We start from the raw sequence: 19,044 nt of genomic DNA, 5'->3' as shown, positions 1-19,044 counted from the left end.
CAAAATAACAGTCTATTTAATGTAAATATATATATATATTAATTTTAGAGAGAGGTAAAGAGCATGGGCATGCAGGAGAAGGAGAGGGAAGGAGAGAGGAAGAAAGGGGGGGGAGGGAGAGGGAGAGAGAATCTCAACCAAGCTTCATACTCCTCACAGAGCTCAACTCAGGGCTCGATCCCAAGATCCTGGGATCACAACCTGAGACAAAATCAAGAGTCGGATGCTCAACAGACTAAGCCGCCCAGATGCCCCTGAAAATTATGTTTTAATTAGCTTCCATACAAGCACACAATGATCTGCCTCATTCTTTATTAACAGCTACAAAATGCCCTACTGTAAGGATGTGCCATAATTAAACTAGTCTCTTATGTGTGGACATGTAGGCTATTTTTCTTTAAGTTTTTATTTATTTATTTTTGAAAGAGAGAGAGAGCAAAAGCAGGGAAGAGGCAAGGAGAGACAGAGAGAAAGAGGGAGAGGGAGAGAGAATCCCAAGCAGGCTCTGCACTGACACATATGGGGCTGATGCAGGACTCAAATTCATAACCATGAGAGCATGACCTGAACCAAAATCAAGAGTTGGATGCTTAACCTACTGAGCCACCCAGATGGCCCTAGGCTCTTTTTAGTAAAAAAAAAAAAAAAAAAACGAAATTCTAAAAGTGGTTCAAAAAGCAAACGTCATTTCTAATTAAGTTAGAGATTTTCAAATTGCCTTCCACCGATCTACCAATTTACCCTCTAACCACCAATATTTAAGAAACCTCACCAACAATTTATCATCAAACTTCTCGATATTTTAGGATAAAAAATATCTCGGTTCATTTTCATTTTTACCTCTACTATCAATAAAAATGAGCACTTTTCATATCTGTAAGAGTCATTTATACTGTTTTTTAAATGAAGTTCTGTTCAGATCTTTACCAATTTTTGTATTGGATCATTGGTCTTTTGCTTACTGATTTCTAGGAGCCATTCATTTTAAAAATTAGACTTCTCTCTGTGAAAGGAAATGCAAATATTTTTCTGCAAGGGGTGTCATTTATCTTTTGGTTTTGCTTATATTTTGTTTCAATGCAGATTCTAAAAGTAAAATTTATGTAGGGGATCTGTTCTTTGATAGTTAAAACTCTCCCTACTCTGGTATTAAAAACAAAACTCTCATGAGTTCTTTTCCATTACTTTCACAGTTGTTGATTTTTCACTGAAATCTTAAATGTAGCAGGAACTTAATTTGATTTAATAAATACTAGATTACAAATGAAAAGTCTTTATGTTATATAATTTACTCGAATATATACAGTTTACTTATGTTTCAAAATTACTTATAGCAAATTCTTAGTTCATAGGAAGGACAACCTTCTGAAAACAAGATACAAATTTCGCATTTCTCCAATTGATATGATATGCATTAAACATCCAGTGTTTTCTAATAATTTAAAATAAAGGGCATTTCAACCATAAAACTTAGGTTTGGGGGGAAAAAGTTACTAAGACTAGAATTATATATTAAGAGAAAGAATAGGAGAACCTGCTGGCTCAGTCAGTAGAGCATGCGACTCCTCGGTCTCTGGGTTGTGAGTTCAAGCCCCACACTGGGTAGATATATCAATTACTTAAATAAATAAATAAATAAATATTTTGAAGAAAGTAAAAAAACAGAGATTTGATCAGCTGTTTAAATACATGAACTACAGCCTCACAGAATTACAATATCAAAGTATAGTATATCTTGTGCCCTTTACTATGACAAGCACTTTATATACTTTTTCTGTGAAATCTCACAGTAATCCAGTGAGATTAGTATTATTTCCTGTTTTATAAAAGAGGCAACTAAAATCAGATGTTTTCATTTATTTCAAGTTATATACTTAATAATAAAGTCAGATGTTAAACATTTTGCTAATACCTAAGACCAAGCTCTTAGCCAATATATAATACCTCCTTCATTTTATTTAGTGCATAGATCGCATAGATCATGTCAACTTAGTATAATGTGGACTATTTCATTTAAAAAGACAATAATCAGGGCTCCTGGGTGGCTCAGTTGGTTGGGCATCCAACTTCAGCTCAGGTCATGATCTCACGGCTCATAGGTTGGAGCCCCACGTCAGGCTCTGTGCGGACAGTTCAGACCCTGGCGCCTGCTTCAGATTCTGTGTCTCCCCCTCTCTGCCCCTCCCTTACTCATGCTCTGTCTCTCTCAAACATTTAAAAAAAAATTTTTTTTATTTTAAACAGCTTTGTTGCAGTATAATGCAGGTGACATAAAAATTTTTCATACATACATACATACACACATACTCTTAAAGCAGACTGACTACAGGTTTCACTTCCCAATAGACACTGAATGCCTTGAAGGCAAAATTTTACCCCATACCTCTTTCTACTCACATTATCTAGAACATGGCAGTTTTTCATACTAACTAAAAATAATATTTGAAGTGCTTTACCAATTACAAAAGACTTTGAAACACATCAACTTAAGTACTGGTAGCTTAAAACCTGCTTTTGAAAGCTTTCTTTTAATTTCATGTAACTTCCTTAGATGGTACAAAATAGAAGCTGCGTTGTCAAACATGAATGACTTCCTTCACTAGTTCAAATAACCAAAGGTGAATTTATATCAGGACTAAGTTTGTTTGTTTTTTTTAACATTTATTTATTATTAAGAAACAGAACAGAGCATGAGCATAGGAGAGGCAGAGAAAGGGAGAGACACAGAAACGGAAGCAGGCTCCAGGCTCTGAGGTGTCAGCACAAAGACCAATGCGGGGCTTAAACCTACAAGCAGTGAGATCATGACCTGAGCCAAAATTGGACACTAAACCGACTGAGCCACCCAGGCACCCCAGGACTAAGTTTTATTAAGTATTAGGAAATAATGCTTTTAAAGTAATAGTGATTTTAAAAAAAGATTGCCTACATGATATTCAGTCACCTAATCCTGCCTTTTTAAAGCATTTATTACTGAATTCTTCCAGTACCATATTTTATAGCTCATGAAAATAATGCACTGCTCTGTGAGATTTCTATGCCTGTTCTATTTCCTCAATTAGACTATAGCTTCATGATATTATGTTATATACCCAGGATTCTCAAAAGCACCTAAAATGGTACTATATGCTTAGCAGCCACCTTAATAAATGTTTTGCGAAACACCTTAAATTAGTAGTAGTAAAACTGCTGTTAAATGTATCTAAACCTTAGAAATTCAGATTATTGAACCTAAACTAAAATACTGATTGGAAATATGCCTCCTTGTGAACAACTTATTTTTACAGACTAAATGTATTAAGTATTCTATTTAAAAATTTTTTAATGTTTGTTTATACCAGAGAAAGAGAGAGAGAGAGAGAGAGAGAGTTAGACACTGCGCAAGCAAGGGAGGGGCAGAGAAAGACAGAATCTGAAGCAGGCTCCAGGCTCCAGGCTGTCAGAGCTGTCAGCACAGAGCCCGACATAGAGCTCGAGCTCACGAGCCATGATGTCATGACCTGAGCTGAAGTCAGACGCTTAACCCACTGAGCCACCCAGGTGCCCCCTAAATATTCTATTTTAAAGAAATTATTCTCATATTAGCTGATTTCACTTACCTGATCAAAAAGAAGCCTAAGTTGCCGTTCAGATTCACCAACCCACTTGCTCAGACAGTCTGCTCCTTTTCGCATAAAAAAAGCCACCTTTTTGTCTCCCTGACTGCATTCATTAGCTAATGCTCTGGCAACCAAGGTTTTACCTGTGCCAGGAGGGCCATAAAACAAACAGCCCCTAGAGGGAAAAAGAATCAATAGAATTAAGGTAATGTTATCATCACCACCAATAACCAATACACAAGGATGTATCTCCCATAATTTTTTATTAATGCATATATGATAATTCTTAGATACTGAGAAAGCTTTTTGTAGTACATAGACAAGTTTCACTTTGCTGACAGGATTCAAGGATGTTCTCAACAACAAAACTTTGGTAGGAAAAATCAAAGAGAGCCATTTAGGAAGATAAACCAAAATTTTAAATGTGTCTTCCCAATGACCCAGAAATCTCACATCTTAGAATGAATTATACAGAAAAACTCAAAATATTATGAATACAGATTTTAAATGAATGTTGAAAAGAGGATCAATTCTAATTTGTGAAAAAACTAAAAAAACCTAAATGCTATTAATAAGGCACAGATAGGGCACCTAGCTGGCTCAGCTGGAGAAACACATAACTCTTGAGCTTGAGCTCGTGAGTTCAAGCTCTATATTGGGTGTGGAGAATAGTTAAATAAATAAAATTTTAAAAAACAGTAAAGTACAAATAAATATACTGTTACATCGATAAAACAAAATACTAGTAAAATGTCAAAAAGAATAATACATTATTGGTACGGGAAGGGGTCTAGAATACACTGTAGAGTGAAAAAAGTTATATAAAAGCATTACTAAATAAATTTATTTATATTAAATGTTTATATGTGCTTAATACAGGCAAAGTTTAAACTTAATATACACATATACGTATAAAACAAGCCCTATAAAGAATATACAAAATTGTTCATCCCTAAGAAGTAAGATTACTCTCTACTTGTAACACTTTGACTCTCTCCATTTTATTTCAGTTTCTCCCACAGCCATACTATTTTAATGACTTTGGAAAAAGTAATAATTACTTTTAAAATTCAACTTATATCTTACAAAAAGTAAATTGCTTTTGGGGCGCCTGGGTGGCTTAGTCGGTTATGTGTCTGACTTTCGCTTTGGTCATGATCTCGCGGTTCGTGGGTTCGAGCCCCGCGTCGGGCTCTGTGCTGTCTGCCAGCTCTGAGCCTGGAGCCTGTTTCTGTCTGTGACTCCCTCTCTCTCTGACCCTCCCCTGCTCACGCTCTCTCTCTCTCTCCTAGAAATAAATAAAATATTTAAAAAAAAAAAAAAAAAGTAAATTGCTTTTGATTTTAAAAAGCCACTGTAGAATTATAAGCCATATTTTTAATCCACTCAAATAGAAATGACTTTTTAATAGATTTTCTACATTCTGAAAGAGATGGAGAATATAACAGTCTATATGTATATCTTGAATATTTTATTCTGCCCAACTTCCTTTAACATAAGTTCTTAGCTTTTCTAATAGCTACCTAGCTAACTATCTAATGATCAATTAATCTGATCATAAAAATGGATATCAAAAAAAAAATCTTCCAATTCAAAACTCCCAGCATCATCAAGTCACATAAACACTTAACTGAAATTGTGTTTCCAAAAACTAAACAACCTACAGCATCAAACTCAATGCTATTTGGAGGCCAAATTAAGGAAAACTCATTTGGGCAATCTACTTGTATATTCAAGGCCTTCCCAGAGATTTAGATCTTGTGCCCAACTGTTAAATGCTGAAATGTAAACTTCAAGAATATACTTACTACCACAGCCTTTGAACCCTAAATAAGAAAATTTCATTCTTAAGTCTCATTGCTAGAACACATCAAATCAATATATATGAAATATTTATATTTATAATCATTTACTAACTAAAATTTGATAGATTAACAGTAATAACAATAATAAATATCCAGGACATTACCTACCTTGGAGGCTGAATCTTAAATTTCTCAAAAATTTCTGGATATAGAAGTGGGAATACTACCATTTCTTTCAGTGCATGAATATGATGGCTCAATCCACCTATGCTATCAAACCGCACCTTGGGAAGAAGGGAAAAAGTTTAATATGAAACTTTTAACTATTTAAGTTTTTTTTTAATTAAGAGTGTCTTATGATTCAGAAATACATGCTTTCAGCAGGAACTGATGAACATAAAGTTCAAAAAATTACACTTTGGAGTGCAGAAAAACAAAGTCAGCAGTAAAATTCAAGTTTACATTTCAGTTCAGCTAAATAAAACTACCATTCTTTAATCTCCCAGTAACTAAGGACAAGATTAATGTCCAATCTAACACTTTAATGGTCATCTATAAGAGATGATAATTTGTATTTACACTCTAATAATTTAAGTGCCTTTCAAAATACCATCTATCACATGCATTGTCAGAAAAGGCAATATTGTCCCCAAGGACAGTATTTAGAAGTAGGGTGAAAACTCTTAGCTACTAAAATGGTTTGTGACCCTCCAAAGCTCAAATTTATAAAACCAAATCCTATTCCTTTTTTTTTTTTAAAGAGAAAAAGAGCACATATGTGAGTAGGGGAGAGGGACAGTAGGAGACGGGGAGAGAGACAGAGACAGAGAATATCTAAGCAGGCTCCACACTCAGCACAGATCCCAAAGTGGGCTCCATCCCGTGAGCCTGGGATCATGACCCGAGCCAAAATCAAGAGTCGGACGCTCAAACAACTGAGCCACCCAGGTGCCCCCAAGTCTTATTCCTTTTTTTTTCTTATTTTTTAAAATTTAAGTTTATTTATTTACTTTGAGAGAGAGCAAGCGGGGAAGGGATAGAGAGAGGAGGAGAGAGAATCCCAAGGGCTGTGTGTGGAGCCCAATGCGGGACTCAAACTCACAAACCATGAGTTCATGACCTGAGCCAAAACCAGGAGTCGGATGTTTAAACCAACTGAGCCACCCAGGCGCCCCAAGTCTCATTCTTTAATACTAATTTATCTAAATAGAAATTTAACTTTTCTCCTTAGGAGACAACAATGAAAAAACGATTTAAGAAACACTGATCTACCGTAAGAAACAACAAAGATTATTCCTCCCATCCATAATAGTTTAAATACTCAAAAGATTTTGTAGAGTAAAATACTGTACAGAAAAAAGTGCTTGAAGGAAATACTGCCACAATGTTAACAGTAACCACCTCTGACTGCTATATTATGGCCGATTTCTTCCCTTGTATTTTTATTCTGTTGAGGTACTTGAAAATGTTTCACAATGAAAATGTTACTATGATAGAAAAACAAGTAATCTAGAAAATAAATGACTTTAAATAAGAAAAATTGTATTTTCTTGTATATGACATCAAATTAAAAAAATACTACTCTAAATAAATGGCAGAGACATTGAAGGTTAACTAATTCAAGAGAGTAAGGTAGTGGGAAACAAAACAAGCAATGATCATTAAGATCCTCTGAGAATATGCACTAGTAGATATGAGATTGTGAATTCAATACTCTAAATAAAGTCCTCATTAAAATACTTTCCCCTATGACTTCAGATTGGAGATAGCTAACATTTCACTTTTTTTTTTTTTTTTTTTTTAATGTTTTATTTCTAGGAGAGAGAGAGAGAGACAGCGTGAGCAGGGGAGGGTCAGAGAGAGAGGGAGTCACAGACTGAAACAGGCTCCAGGCTCTGAGCCGGCAGTCAGCACAGAGCCCGACGCGGGGCTCGAACCCACGAACCGCGAGATCAGGACCTAAGCGAAAGTCGGACGCTTAACCGACTAAGCCACCCAGGCGCCCCATCATTTTCAAATATATATACAACTCCACTGATAACTTAAGCTTCTCATATGAAAATCAGTTAAATTATGTCATACAGAAAGGTTTATGGGAGCAAAGAAAAAAAATCAAATATAATCTTAATTGTGCAGTCACCTATTCCAACATATACTCCACACACAAATATTCTATTAACAGTAAGTATCTACCATGTCCTCTAAATCTTGCTTTCTTTTCCCACTTTCCCTGGGTACTGTAACCCATTCCCCATAGTGATCTCAATTATTTTTATATTTGAGATCTGAATTATATTCCCACATCTGAATTTCTGGCTCATATAGTTCTCCGTAATGCCAAACCTAAATAACTAATTTCCTACAAGTTACTTCCATTTGTGATGTGCCACGGACACCTAAACCTGTCTACAACTAACTAAATCATCGTGACCCCTCAAAACATATTCTCTCTCTAATGTTCCTCTAACCAATGTAGATTAGACAGAAGATCCCACCCAGTCACTTAAGCCAGAAACCTAGGTCATACAGGGGCGCCTGGGTGGCTTAGTCGGTTGAGCATCCGACTTTCGCTTAGGTCATGATCTCGCGGTTCATGGGTTCGAGCCCTGCGTCGGGCTCTGTGCTGGCTGCCAGCTCAGAGCCTGGAGCCTGTTTCACTCTGTGACTCCCTCTCTCTCTGACCCTCCCCTGCTCACGCTGTCTCTCTCTCTCTCCTAGAAATAAATAAAACATTAAAAAAAAAAAAAAAGAAACCTAGGTCATACAATCAACTTGTTTCTCCCCTTCATTCCCCAAAGGCAATAAATTCACCCAATTCCATCAAACCAAATTCTCTCCTGAATTCTATCAAATCCACCTACTTCTTTCCATTGTTACCCTTCAACGGCCATTACTCCAGATCACTATGTTACAAGTATGTCCAAACCAGTCTCCCTAATACCAGACTTGCTTCCCTCAAATTCATCAACTACATCAGAGACAGAGGGCTCCATCCAAAATGTAAATCTGATCATGAAATCTAAGCAGCTTCCACAATACTCTACTACATATCATGGTTTATGGGCCTTGACATATGTGTCAGCCTCACTTCCTACCCATTTTTTTATTATATATACCAGTATTACTGAAATGGGAGGGGGACTTAATTATCACCTATGACCAGAATGCTAAGCTCCAAAACACTAATGATGATATCTGGGTTTTTATTTTTATTGTGTGTTGCTTTAGAAAAAGGAACAACCTTTATTTTTTAAAAAAAAAAGTTACTTCTAGAAAAACATTTACAAAACTTACTGATTTATCAATGTTCATTGGATCAACATCAGCCAAGCTTGCACCCACTTTGACACGTTCTCGGAGAATACCACTAGCTAAATCTTCTGCTCTGAAGTTCATAGGCAAACATCTGAAATTCATAAAAATTCAAGAGGAGACCATTAAAAGTTTCACATTTTTAAGGTCAAAATAAGTGTAAATTTCATCTTTTTCCTTTTTCAATTTTCTCAAAACCCAGAAAATAACAAAATATAAAATAACAAAGGATTTCATATTTTTAAAGTACTTTTCCTAAGTTCCTTTCAAGAGACCAAAACTAAATTTATTCACTAGACAAAGCAAACAAGATTATTAAACTACTTATTTGTCCAAAGAACCCAACCTATTCCAACTTAGAAAACAACACACCTGGTATTTAATATCAAACAAACATGAAATACAGACCTACTATATGGATATAATATACAGCATTAAATAAACTCAAACTTCATTATAGTATTTCAAGTTCTCCTCAGGTATTATGGGGGTATGTCTACTCAGTTTACATGATTAAAGAAATTTCTTTTCCTTTAATTCAAAGGTAACCAATTCTAGATCACATCTTTAGAGCTAACCTTTATCTTCTGTTTAATTCCCTTAAGACAGATCTTTAGCCACCTAAAATCCTATACTGTATTATTTAATTTTATTACCCTTAAGAAAATAATCTACTTCCTCTTTTAACCTTGGATAGTTACCAAAAGATGACATAAATAGCCTCAAAAAAGTAGAACTTCTAAAATGAATGCACTTTTCACAGACATTTCTGAATCTTAATTTACCTTAAAAATATATTTCCAAATCAAGTATCAGAATAGTTCAGATCAAGTAGACATTACATTATCTTATTTAAACTTAGATTTTTGGGGTGCCTGGGGGTGGTTAAGCATCCAACTCTTGGTTTCGGCTCAGGTCATGATCTCACAACTTGTGAGTTCAAATCCCATATCGGGCTCCATGCTGACAATGCGCAGCCTGCCTGGGATTCTCTCTCCCTCTCTCTCTCTCTCTGCCTCTCCCCACTTGTTCTGTCTCTCTCACGAAATAAATAAATAAACATTAATAAACAAATAAAATAAACTTTTTTCTCTTACATTTTCTTTCCATCATCCACATGTGGAATTCTTTTCAGCATATAATCTATAACAATCGAAACTTGTTTCCAAGAACTACTAACTGAGGGGCACCTGGGTGGCTCAGTCAGTTAAGTGCCCGACTTCGGCTCAGGTCATGATCTCATGGTTCGTGGGTTCAAGCCCTGCATCGGGTTCTGTGCTGGCAGCTCAGAGCCTGGAGCCTATTTCAGATTCTGTGTCTCCCTCTCTCTCTCTGCCCCTCCCCCACTCATGCTCGCGCGCTCTCTCTCTCTCTCTCTCTCTGTCTAAAAAATAAATAAAAACTATTTTAAAAATTTTTTTAAAAAAAGAACTACTAACTGAAATTTTGGTACTTCTACAATAGGTATATAATACCAAATTATAGAAATTATTTTGCTAAATGTATATAACTTATCTCTAGTAGTATAAGCTAGAAATTAACTCAAATTTTAAAGAATAAATTATAATTTGATATTCTAATTACTTACTAGACAAAACACTGGTTTTCACTCAGTGAAAATTCTTTTTTTTTTTTTAATTTTCTTAATGTTATTTATTTATTTTTGAGAGAGAGAGAGAGAGAGCACAAGCAGGGGAAGGGCAGAGAGAGAGGGAGACACAGAATCTGAAGCAGGCTCCAAACGACTAAGCCACCCAGGCACCCCAGCAGTGAAAATTCTTGAGGTTTTAGTGAACCATACAGTAATTAGTCATTGACCCTAGTTAGGGAAAGACCACCAGATGGCACTCACTGAGCCAAAATAAAACAAATTTTGCAATAAAATCCCAGGGCTCTTGAGATGACTCTATTAGAAACCAAATCTTCCTGAGTGCCATAATCACTGTAAGTCTCTAAAATCAACTTCATTAGGGGGACTTGGGTGGCTCAGACAGTTAAGCATCTGACTTCAGCTCAGGTCATGATCTCCCAGTTCGTGGGTTTGAGCCCTGCACTGGGCTCTGTGCTGACAGCTCGGACCCTGAAGCCTAGAGCCTGCTTTGGATTCTGTCTCCCTCTCTACCCCTCCCCTACTGTGTTCTCTCTCTCTTTCTCTCTCAAAAAATTAATAAACATTTAAAAATATATATAAAATCAGCCTCATTAAATGAATTTGGATTACAGGAGAAGAGAGGTACCAAAGAAAAGACTACACAGGGGCTGGCTGCTTCCCTTTGGGTCTTCCTCCTGTACCTTCCTGCACATTCATTGAGTAGTTACATAGTAAATAATTTATGAGAAGTTTCCCAAGGTTAGATTTCTACTTTAAGAATTACTAGGTAGGGGCGCCTGGGTGGCTCAGTCACTTAAGCATCTGACTAAGTTTGTGAATTAGAGCCCTGCATCAGGCTAAGTGCTGACAGCTCAGAGCCTTGAGCCTGCCTGAGACTCTGTGTCGCCTCCCCCGCCCCTCCCCCACTTACATGCCCACACACATGCGCGCGCGCACTCTCTCTCTCAAAAACAGATAAAAACTTTTTAAAAATTATAAGAAAAAATAGCAAGTAAAAACCAAATCAGCGCTTTACTCTGGTCTAAAATATGTACTAGGGTGCCTGGGTGGCACAGTTAAGTGTCTGACTCTTGATCTTGGCTCAGGTCATAACCTCACAGTTTGTGAGTCTGAGCCCTGCATGAGACTGCCCTAATGGCACAGAGCCTGCTTGGGATTGTTTCTCCTTCTCTCTGCCCCTCCCCAGTTTGTTCTCTCTCTCTCTCTCTCTTCAGGATAAATCTTAAAAATTAAAATTAAATAAACAAAATATGTACTGAAAACAGTGTTAGCAAAATACCAGTATACATAAGAATCCCATTCAAAAAACAACTGTTCGGGGCACCCGGGTGGCTCAGTCAGTTGAGCATCCGACTTCAGCTCAGGTCATGATATCACAGTTCATGGATCTGAGCCCTATGTTGGGCTCTGCTGACCACTCAAGAGCCTGAAGCCTGCTTCGGATTCTATGTCTCTCTGTCTCTCTCCATTCCTCTCTCATTCTCTCTCTCTCAAAACTAAATAACATTAAAAAATTTTTTTGCTAAATAAAATAACTGTTCTTGGGGCATCTGGCTGGCTCAGTCAATAGACCATAAGACTCTTATTCCTAAGGTGGTAAGTTCAAATCCCACAATGGGCATGGAACCTACTTAAAAAAATAAATAAATAAAAATAACTGTTCTTCCTTTTTTCTACCATGGATATAACAATAAAAAATTTACTAACCTGTTTCTTGCTCTTGCCATGCTCTTTGATTTCCTTCTTTCAAAGCGTTCTTCATCAGAAGAAGTTGTGTCACTACTATGAATGGCATGCTTCTTTCTCCTATTTAAAGACAGTAAAATCCTTAACATCATTATATAGCAGCAAATAGTTTTTAAAAACACATTGTATGAGTGCCTGGGTGGCTCAGTGAGTTAAGTGTTCAACTCAAATTTCACTCAAGTCATAATCTCACAGTTTATGAGTTCAAGCCCCACGTCAGGCTTTGCAATGACAGCGCCAAGCTTGCTTGGAATTCTGTCTTTCCCTCTCTGGTTCTCTCTCTCTCTCTCTCTCTGGTTCTCTTTCTCTCTCTCTCTCTCTCAAAAATAAACTTAAAAGAAAAAAAAAAACACATTGTAGAAGGGCACATGGGTGACTCGGTTAAGTGTCTGACTACCGATTTCAGTTCGGGCCATAATTTCACAGCTGTGCAATCAATCCCCTTGTGGGACTTGGTGCTAGGCACAGGCCCTGCTTAAGATTCTCTCTCTCCTTCTCTCTCCGACCCTCTTCCATTAACATGTGCCCACATGCACACACTCTGTCTCTCAAAAAATAAAAAACACATTGTAGAGACTGTTAGCTATAGAGAACAAAGTGAGGGTTGCTAGAGGGGAGATGGGGGGGAATGGATTAAATGGATGATGGATATTAAGGAGGGCACTTGTGATGAGCACCAGGTGTTATCTGTATGTGATGAATCACTACTAAATTCTACTCCTGAAACCAATATTACACTATATGTTAACTAACTAAAATTCAAATAAAGTTGAAACAACAATAAAAAAATAATAAATCATACTGCAAGCATCATATCTATAATTAATTAATCAGTAGATTTACTTATAGATTTATAGTACATTTGTTCAGCAAAATTACTAAGATCCTTTGGCTTATCTAGTTTATATCTAATGATGTATGAACATGGTACCTTCTGAGAGGAAAAAAAGGAGAGGAGGAGTCTATAATTATTCAAATAGAGTTGTGCAGGAATGGAGTCAAGCAACAAATTTAATTTGCATCCCTATTAAGTGAATATGTATCAATGATTTAAAAATTTCACTGGAGGGGCGCCCAGGTGGCTTAGTTGGTTGAGCGTCCGACTTTCGCTTAGGTCATGATCTTGCGGTTCGTGGGTTCTAGCCCCGCGTCAGGCTCTGTGCTGACTGCCAGCTCAGAGCATGGAGCCTGTTTCAGTCTGTGACTCCCTCTCTCTCTGACCCTCCCCTGCTCACGCTCTCTCTCTCTCTCTCTCTCCTAGAAATAAATAAAACATTAAAAAAAAAATTTTTTTTTAATTTCACTGGAAAAGAAAGTGTGTCTTTTTCTCTTATTTTTCTTTTCCCAAAGAATCAGAAATAATTCAGACACTAAAGAAAATAATACAATGGCTGACAGAGAGAGAAAGGCTTTTACTTCCCAATTAAGATACATCTTATCTGAGTTTCTTATAAAATGTATAAAGAATTTTTGAAGAAAAAAAGAAATGGCTTATAATCAGAACTACTATGGAAGGATTAAAAAAATGTATCAAGCTAAATTCATCCTCAACAGAAATAATATTTAATGAATGCTATATCATTAAAATAGGTGATGACATCTCTAGGATACCTACAAAGATATACATACATATTTATGTGCATCTACAAACAACAAATTAAACCAGACTGGCTTCTCATCAGCAACAATATATCAAAGAAGATATATATATATATATTTCTTCAATCTATCAGTGAAGCAAGAACTTCAAAGGTTTGAGGGACATCTATTGGATTTAAAATTGTCTTTATATATATAATATATATATATGAATATTATTCAGCCATTAAAAAAAGAACAAATCTTGCCATTTGCAATGACATGGATGGAGCTAGAGAACATAATACTAAGTGAGATAAGTCAGTGAGAGACAAATACCATATGATTTCACCAAATGTGAAATTTAAGAAACAAAACAAACAAGCAAAGGGGAAAAAATAAGAGAAAGAGAGATAAACAGTAAGAAAAAGACTCTTAAGAACAAACTAATGGTTACCAGAGGGGAGTTGTTTTAGGGGATGGGTTAAATAGGTGATGGGTATTAAGGATTGCACCTGCTGTGATGAACACAAGGTGATGTATGAAGTGCTGAATCACTATACTGTACACCTGAAACTAATATAACACTGTATGTTAGCTAACAATTAAAATAAAAACCTAAAAATTTTTAAATGTTTATGTAAAAGGACAATGGTAAACACTTAAAAGAAAAAGAAAAATTGAAAATGGGCAGTAGAAAAGATAAGGGAATAGAAAGAAAAGAATGCTCAGGGTAAGATGATGCTCAGAATAAGAAACAAATTGGGGCGCCTGGGTGGCTTAGTCGGTTAAGCGTCTGACTTTTGCTTAGGTCATGATCTCACGGCTCGTGGGTTCGAGCCCCGCGTCGGGCTCTGTGCTGACTGCCGGCTCAGAGCCTGGAGCCTGTTTCAGTCTGTGACTCCCTCTCTCTCTGACTCTCCCCTACTCACGCTGTCTCTCTCTCTCTCTCCTAGAAATAAATAAAAATATTAAAATTAAAAAAAAAAAGAAACAAATTAATACTAACAAAAAACATGAAGCCATTATAAAAATTTAAAGCAAAAACCACTATAAAAATGCATGCCTTCCTGAATAAAACCAGACTAACTAGGTACAAATATAAGTACAAAACACAACAAAAAGAACCACATAGTGAAATTCTATTTGAATTACCAAAAACCTCTCCACAAGGCAAGATTCACTAAAACTAATGGATGAGGGGCGCCTGGGTGCCTCAGTTGGTTAAGCATCCGACTTCAGCTCAGGTCATGATCTCACGGTTCATGGGTTCAAGCCCTGTGTCAGGCTCTGTGCTGACAGGCAGCTCAGAGCCTGGAGCCTGTTTCAGATTCTATGTCTCCCTCTCTCTCTGACCCTCCCTGCTCATGCTCTCTCTCCCTCTCTAAGAAATAAATAAAACATTAAAAAAAAAAAAAACCTAATGGATGAACAGCGAAAAAGATATACACAAAATCTCAAAGAATCTTCCCAAATCTTCCCAAAGATACTTCCCCAGTGCTGAATTCTATCAGACATTTAAGGAGGAAGTAGCACCAATCTTACACAAACCCTTTCAGAAAACAAAAGAGAGAAATACCTCCCAACTCCATTAATGATACTAGCATAACTAACACCAAAACCCCCACGGACATTACGAAAAGAGAACATTACAAACCAATAACTTTCAGAAAGAGAGACACCAAAAAAACAAAAAAAAAATCTTAAGAGAACATTAACAAATTATATCCAGCAAACAATAAAAGCATATACATCATTGCAAAAAAAAAAAAAAAAAAAAACAAAAAAAAAAAAAAAAAAAAAAAAAAAAAAAAAAAAAAAAAAAAAAAAAAACCNCAAAAAAAAAAAAAAAAAAAACCGTTTATCCAGAGAATATAATCAATATAATTCACCACATTAACAATAAAAGAGAAATACTATGATCAATTTGAAAAACATAAATCATTTACCAAAATTCAACATCCTATTATGATAAAAGCTCACAATAAAAAAGAAATAGAGGGAAACTTATTCAATTAGAAAAGGGCATCAAAAACAAAACAAACAAAAAACAACCTTCAGCTAATACTCTGCTTATTGGAGAAATAGTGAACGTTTCCCTAAAAATCAAGTACAACACATACCCACTCTCAACTTCTATTCACCACTTTACCAAGAATCCTAGCAAAACGATAAGGAATAAAACTCACAGAGATGAAACCGTCTCAGTTTGCAGATGATATGGTTTATACAGAAAATGCCCAGTAATCTACAAAACTACTACTAGAACTAATAACAAAATCTGGCAAGATCACAGGATAAAAAGTTACTAGACAAAACAATTCTGTTTTTAAATCTTAGTAGCAAACAATTAGAAAGTAGTGCTTTTAGGGAGTATTTTTTAATGTTTGTTTATTTATTTTTGAGAGAAAGAGAGAGAGAAAGGAAGAGAGAGAATCCCAAGCAGGCTCCACACTGTTAGCACAGAGCCCCACCATGGGGCTCAAATTCATAACCTGTGAGATCATGACCTGAACTGGAATCAAAAGTCAGTCACTTAACTGACTGAGCCACCCAGGCATCCCCAGAATATTTTTCTTAAGTTTTTATTTATTCTTAAGCAATCTCTATACCCAACACAGAGCTTGAACTCATGACCCCAAGATTGAGTCACATACACTCCTGGGGCACCTGGGTAGCTCAGTTGGTTGGGAGTCTGATCTCAGCTCAGGTCATGATCTCGCTCTTCGGAGTTTGAGCCCCACATTGGGCTCTGTGCTGATAGCTCAGAGCCTGGAGCCTATTTCAGAGAGAGAGAGAGAGAGAGAGAGAGAGAGAGAGAGTGTGTCTGCCCGTCCCCTGCTCTCGAGCACACACGTGCTCTCTCTCAAAACAAAACAAAACAAAAAAAACTTAAAAAAAAAAAAAGTCGCATGCTCTTCTTACTGAGCCAGCCAAGTGCCCCTAGAAAGTAGTTTTTAAAAGTAATTCCAATGAAGCCTTAAACATAAAGCATTTAAAAATAAATTTAAGATACAGGAAAAACCTCTGCACTGTAAACTACAAATCACTGCTAAGAGAAATTTCAAAAGATTTAAATAAATGAAATGATATATACCATGTTCATGGACTGACAAACTAAATTATTATTACAATACTGATTCTTTCCATATTGACCTACAGCTTCAATATAGTCCAAACAAAATCCCAGGGGCCTTTTACTATAGAAACTAACAAAGGGTGCCTGGGTAGCTCAGTCAGTTAAGCTTCCAACTTCAGCTCAGGTCATGATCTCATGGCTCGGCTGGTGAGTTCAAGCCCTGAGTTGGGCTCTCTGTTGTCAGCAGAGCCCACTTCTGATCCTCTGTCCCCTTCTCTCTCTGCCCCTCCCCAGTTCATTCTCTCTAAATAAACTTTAAAATGAAAGAAAGAAAGAAAGAAAGAAAGAAAGAAAAGTCACTAACAGGGGCGGGCACCTGGGTGGCTCACATGTTTAAGCATTTAGACATGCAACTCTTGATTTCAGCTCAGAACACTTCATTCCTGGTTCATGAGATCCAGCCCCACATCAGGCTCTGTGTTGACAGTGCAGAGCCTGCTTGGGATTCTCTCTTTCTCCTCTCTCTCTCTGCCCCTCCCCAACTCATGCACAAGCACATGCACTCTCTCAAAATTAATAAACTTTAAAAAGAAAGAGAGAGAGAGAAAAGAAAAGAAAAGAAAAGAAAAGAAAAGAAAAGAAAAGAAAAGAAAAGAAAAGAAAAGAAATTAACAAGGGAGCCTGGCTAGCTAAGACAGAAGAATGTGTAACTCTTGTTCCCGGGGTCATGAGCTTGAGCCCCAAATTGCACATAGAAACTACTTAAAAGAAAGAAACTAAGAAGCTGATTATAACATTTAAATTAAAATGCAAAGGTCCTAGGATATACAAGGTAATCTTTAAAAAGAAGACTAAAGTTGAAGGACTTACAGTATCTGATTTCAAGATGTACTATAAGGCAACAATAATCAAGACAATGTGGTGATGCTTGATAAGTAGAACAAAATCCAGAACCAGACCTACATGTATACAGGAAATAAATTTTTGACAGAAGTACCCAGCCAATTCAGTGAGGCATCTTTTTCATCAAGTGATGCTGAGATACTGGATATTTGTGTACAAAAAATGAACCATGTTTACCTCCTATAACACACAAAGCTAAAACTATAAAACTTCTAGTAAAACACATGGGATAAAAACTTTTGTAATCCTATGGTGGAAGAAAGTTTCAAAAAGCACAGACTATAAAAGAAAAATGGATATTCTGATCTTCATAAAAATTTGAAACCAATAAAAGATGGACAGTAGATAGTGGGAGTCAGGTTTCTCAATGTCTGAAAGTTACAAGATACACAAGAAAGATTAGATACTTTCTAATCCATTGTGATACTGGATTAGAGTAACAGGCTTCAGTACAAACTAATCTTCAGCTTAACACAGATACAGATAGATACAGAAACAACTGTAACTGTGCCTGCATCCATAGGTTAGGGTATATACATACATTATGGCTATCTGTGAGGCCTTGCAGCAACAAACACACACGGTGTCTAGATGCTGGCTTCTAAATACTATTCTCCAATAAAAGGAAACAGGGCTCCTTAGTGAGATGCCTTATCCTAGAGCTGGGGCATGGAATATACACAATGAACCTAGCACATGTTGTAATGCCAGAAAAAAGGAAGTACTCAAAAACCAAAAGGAGGGAGGCATGTAAAAAGGACACAGGAGACAACCTGAAAAGGTTTCCAATGGCTAAAGCAGGTACAGTTTGAACAACAAAATAATACAGGACTGCATTATAACCCAAAACATAAAACAAATATGCATGTATCCATACTGATATAAATGACTGAATAATATATTTAATATATTTTCTATATTTAATATAATTATATTTTATATATTTACTAATATAAATGTATACACTTTATATATTAATATAATTTTATAATTTAATATATCATATATTTAATAATATAAATGATTGAATAAGTATTTTTTAGTAGAAGGATGCCAATGTCTTATAAAATAATTTCAAGTAATACAGGTAGATAATTCCCCCTCTGGAGATGGAGCTTTATTTCTCAAACCATTACCTTCCCTTGAAGGTGTGTTAGACTTACTTGGTTCTGTAAAGAACAGACTATGGAAATGGAAAAATCGTACCTTTACAGTGGAGAAATGTGGCAAGCATGACTCTAACCAAGTGATAAAGGTTAACTTAACATTATCAGTGATGTCATGTGGCTATGTTTCCCCTTGATGTGATACAAGAAGGATCCTTTTCTATCTTTCCAAAAATCCCTAACCCCAGTCTAATAAAGAGGAAAACATGATTAGACAAAACGGGGGATGTTCCACAAGACAGAG

General features: G+C 36.3%; 1 protein-coding gene across 3 annotated transcripts in view; it reads right to left on the bottom strand.

The window, feature by feature from the left end:
* ATAD2B (ATPase family AAA domain containing 2B) overlaps nucleotides 1-19,044 on the bottom strand; it is a 162,955-nt gene that overhangs the window by 99,855 nt on the left and 44,056 nt on the right. For all 3 annotated transcript variants that reach the window (XM_039238342.1, XM_039238343.1, XM_039238344.1), the window contains 4 exons: nucleotides 12,036-12,134; nucleotides 8,699-8,810; nucleotides 5,573-5,688; nucleotides 3,600-3,774 (listed from right to left, as the gene is read on the bottom strand). In XM_039238342.1, coding sequence (XP_039094273.1) covers nucleotides 3,600-3,774; nucleotides 5,573-5,688; nucleotides 8,699-8,810; nucleotides 12,036-12,134 — 502 coding nt within the window. The remainder of the gene's footprint in view (nucleotides 1-3,599; nucleotides 3,775-5,572; nucleotides 5,689-8,698; nucleotides 8,811-12,035; nucleotides 12,135-19,044) is intronic.

Source organism: Hyaena hyaena, unplaced genomic scaffold, assembly GCF_003009895.1.
Source record: "Hyaena hyaena isolate Hyena2069 unplaced genomic scaffold, ASM300989v1 scaffold_138, whole genome shotgun sequence".
In the NCBI taxonomy this organism is placed as follows: Eukaryota; Metazoa; Chordata; class Mammalia; order Carnivora; family Hyaenidae; genus Hyaena; species Hyaena hyaena.
The sequence above is the reverse complement of the archived record's forward strand: the minus strand, read 5'-3'. Positions and strand labels throughout refer to the sequence as shown.